The 3,146-nt window shown below is 33.4% G+C and overlaps 1 protein-coding gene across 2 annotated transcripts; it reads right to left on the bottom strand.

The window, feature by feature from the left end:
• Positions 1-713: 713 nt before the first annotated feature.
• On the bottom strand, positions 714-2,870 carry LOC145088361 (B3 domain-containing protein REM10-like). 2 transcript variants are annotated; one of them, XM_079026685.1, is made up of 6 exons: positions 2,468-2,870; positions 2,019-2,322; positions 1,738-1,913; positions 1,400-1,634; positions 1,170-1,303; positions 714-1,081 (listed from the first exon to the last, which is right to left on the bottom strand). In XM_079026685.1, the coding sequence occupies exons 1-6, from the start codon at positions 2,612-2,614 to the stop codon at positions 839-841; spliced, it is 1,239 nt and encodes a 412-aa protein (XP_078882811.1). In that variant the 5' UTR covers positions 2,615-2,870; the 3' UTR covers positions 714-838. The 2 variants fall into 2 exon arrangements, with proteins under 2 accessions (XP_078882811.1, XP_078882821.1); XM_079026695.1 differs by having other exon boundaries at positions 2,037-2,322.
• Between the last annotated feature and the right edge of the window lie 276 nt (positions 2,871-3,146).

Below are 3,146 nucleotides of genomic sequence, written 5' to 3'. Positions count from 1 at the left end.
TCACCACCCACGTCCAGTTGTTCACCATAAATCATCTTTTGTATCTCTCTAACTCCGGCCACCATATTCTTGCCAGAAAAATCTATAATGAAAATCTTGATCTTGGTGGTTGGGTTCACTGATACAATCTCATCACAAACATCTTTATTATATTATTGGGTAAATGGAGCAATTATATATTTGCAAAGAGAAAGAAAACCAAATACAAAATATGAAGCAATTATGTCTTTGTATATATTTCTTTCATTTATATTCTTTTTTTAACATATATTATATTATATCATAGGGTAAAATGAGCAATTATGTATTTACATGTCTTGCATTTATGTTGCAAATTAGACAAAACCGAAAACTTGATGTCAAAATTGAAAAATATTAAAAACTTAGTGTCAAAATTAAAAAAAAAATAATAATAATAAATAACATAATGACTTTTGCGTCAATTTTTTTTTGCTGCGGACACATCATTTTGCCACGTCAGCAGTGGCAATCAGATGAATTAAAGCAAACTTGTCATCCGGTTAAAATTGCAACAAATTGAAAACATAATGTCTTAAATGTAATAGAAAAAAACCAGTATTAAAATCGAAAAAAATGAAAAATTTAGTGACTTTTATGCCATTTACCCTTTTTTAAAAACTTATTTCTTTATAATGAATTTAAAATTTTCGTTTTAATTTTATTTCATAACTTTTATTAAGTTATATTACGTATAAATCAAAAGATATCACGAAGATTATCTATTTTTTATCGACAAATTAAGTGATAAATTTGTCTAAACGGGCAAATATCAAACATAATATAAGTCTTTCTAACAAACTTAAAAGGGTTCTAAATTTTACAATAAGTAGAAGTTTGCAATTGGCATTTCCCCTTTGTCGACCACCTGCAGTTTGAAACAATCTCCTTCCTTCAATCCATTTGCAACTTGAAAATCCTTCCAACCTTGTCCTATATAATAAAATTTTTTCTTATGGTTCTGTATCTCGAGAGACCATGTCCTTCCATCTTCGACATTTTTCAGAATCATTTGCTTCTTGTTGATTAATCCATTCAACCTCGCAAATTTTAGTGGTAGATACTATAATAATAACAAATCTTTGTAAGAAATTTCGTAAATTATCTCTTCCAGAAACGTCTTTTTTTTCAAGGGAAACAATAATAATTACCAAACGTGAACGTCGAATGTTCCAGGACTTCAATTTCCCCATGAAGTAGGGCAGGTCATCTTCTTCATAAGGAATCAGTTCCTTTTGTTCAAGTTTTGCTTTTCTATCGGTATTAATCGGCTTGCTCTTTAGAACTGTGCATAAAATAAACAGAATTTTCATTTTTGACATAAACATGAATCAATTTAAAGAACTGAAACACAAAATCGAAGATAAAGAAAATACAGTACGGGAAAAGTTGACGATGGGGGGATTGTCATTTCCATTCTCGATGAGTTCAAACTTGAATGCATCACCTTTCTTCAATCCATTGGCAACCCGAAAAGCTCTAAGACCACGTCCAATATAAATATGTTTTTCTTCTTTTTTGTTCAGCTGAACTTTCCATGATCGACCTTTATCATCTCTAAGAATCATTTCTCCAATTTTCAAACCATTTTGTACGGCAAATTTAACTGGAATATGCTGAAAAAAAAAACCACTACAATATGTAAATGATTAAGATTAATATGCACAAGTTAAGTCGTTTTGCCATAAGATTTAAGGGTTCTAAAAGAGTAAAAGTCACCAGGGCTGATTTTTTGAAGCTACAAGGCTTGAGAGTTGAAATAAAGTATGGGTGATTGTTAAGAGTGGAACTAGTTGCTTTCTTTATTGTTGAATCAGTCTCCTTTACTTGAAAATTTTCTTGGTCTTGAGAATATGCATAATCTTTCCTCTTGCGCTTTTTGAGGTTCTTCGGCCCTTTCAGTCAAATATTTCATACAAAGTTGAAGCTCAAACTCAAAACATTCACCATTTGATATGCTAAGTATGAAACAAAAATGATAAAACCTTCAATGAGCTTACGTTGTGTGCAGATCGTACCAGATTCTGTGAGATGCTCTTTTACATCCATTTCGTCAAATAGATTTGGGTATTGTTTTTCACATGTAGATTGGTCAAACACCAAAAAGTCAAACACCATGCTTCCTTGATGTTTGAACACAATAAAGTCAAACTCTTGGACTCCATTTTCTCTCATAAATCTCCTCCAACCATCACCAAAAATCCCGTCGTCAATGTTCACTGACCATTCGTGACGCCCACGTCTCAGTGTCACTTTCAAGCATCTCCCACAGTTCAGGTTCCTCAAGAAAGAACTTGGAATCGACTGCAAATGCATATACAACTTAATAAGTAGGTGAAAAGAACGGATATGTATAAAGAATATACCGTAGGCTAAATTATGAACATTGGTTCCACTGATAGTTTGCAAATGGAAATCGTACAAGTGAATAATGCATAAAAATGCTTACTGGGTTAAATTTGAAGCTTGGATGGATGAACTTGAAGAAATGAGTAGGAGGATCTGCCATGGCGGTTTTGCAGGAGATTTGGTGTGACACACCCTCGATCGCATTTGCCTTACAATTAAAGAAGCTATATACCAAATTAATGCACATAATAAATAAGATGTTGAGTAAGTTAAAGTTTTGATCCTTCGGTTTTGCCCAATCTTCACTTTTAGTCAAATTTTTTATTTTTTAATATGATTGGTTGGTTTCCAAATCTTGCCCTAAAGCGGTTAAAAACGAACACATTGGTTGTTACTTTTTGAAATATGAGAATTTTTCCCTTTATCACACCCCCACCCCAAAGGGACCAAAACTATAACATTCTTTTTATTTATTATTCTACCACCTCTTTCACTCTCCACCACCAAGCACCATCACCATTAGCCCCACATCTAATCACCATCACCACCGTCATCAATCACCATAAGCCTCACCACCATCCCCATCACCAATCACAACGATCACTAATACCAATTACAATAATCATCGTCATCAATCACCATTTGCCTCATCACTATCAGTACCAATCACCATTGTCACCACTGTCACCAACACTAGTCATCGCCATAACCAACACTAATCACCGTCACTACTATCATCAATTAACATCAGTCCCACCATCAATCACCATCAACCTTAC

The sequence above is a fragment of the Lactuca serriola genome, chromosome 1 (assembly GCF_051521515.1).
Source record: "Lactuca serriola cultivar US96UC23 chromosome 1, Lser_US96UC23_V15, whole genome shotgun sequence".
Lineage (NCBI taxonomy): Eukaryota > Viridiplantae > Streptophyta > Magnoliopsida > Asterales > Asteraceae > Lactuca > Lactuca serriola.
The sequence above is the reverse complement of the archived record's forward strand: the minus strand, read 5'-3'. Positions and strand labels throughout refer to the sequence as shown.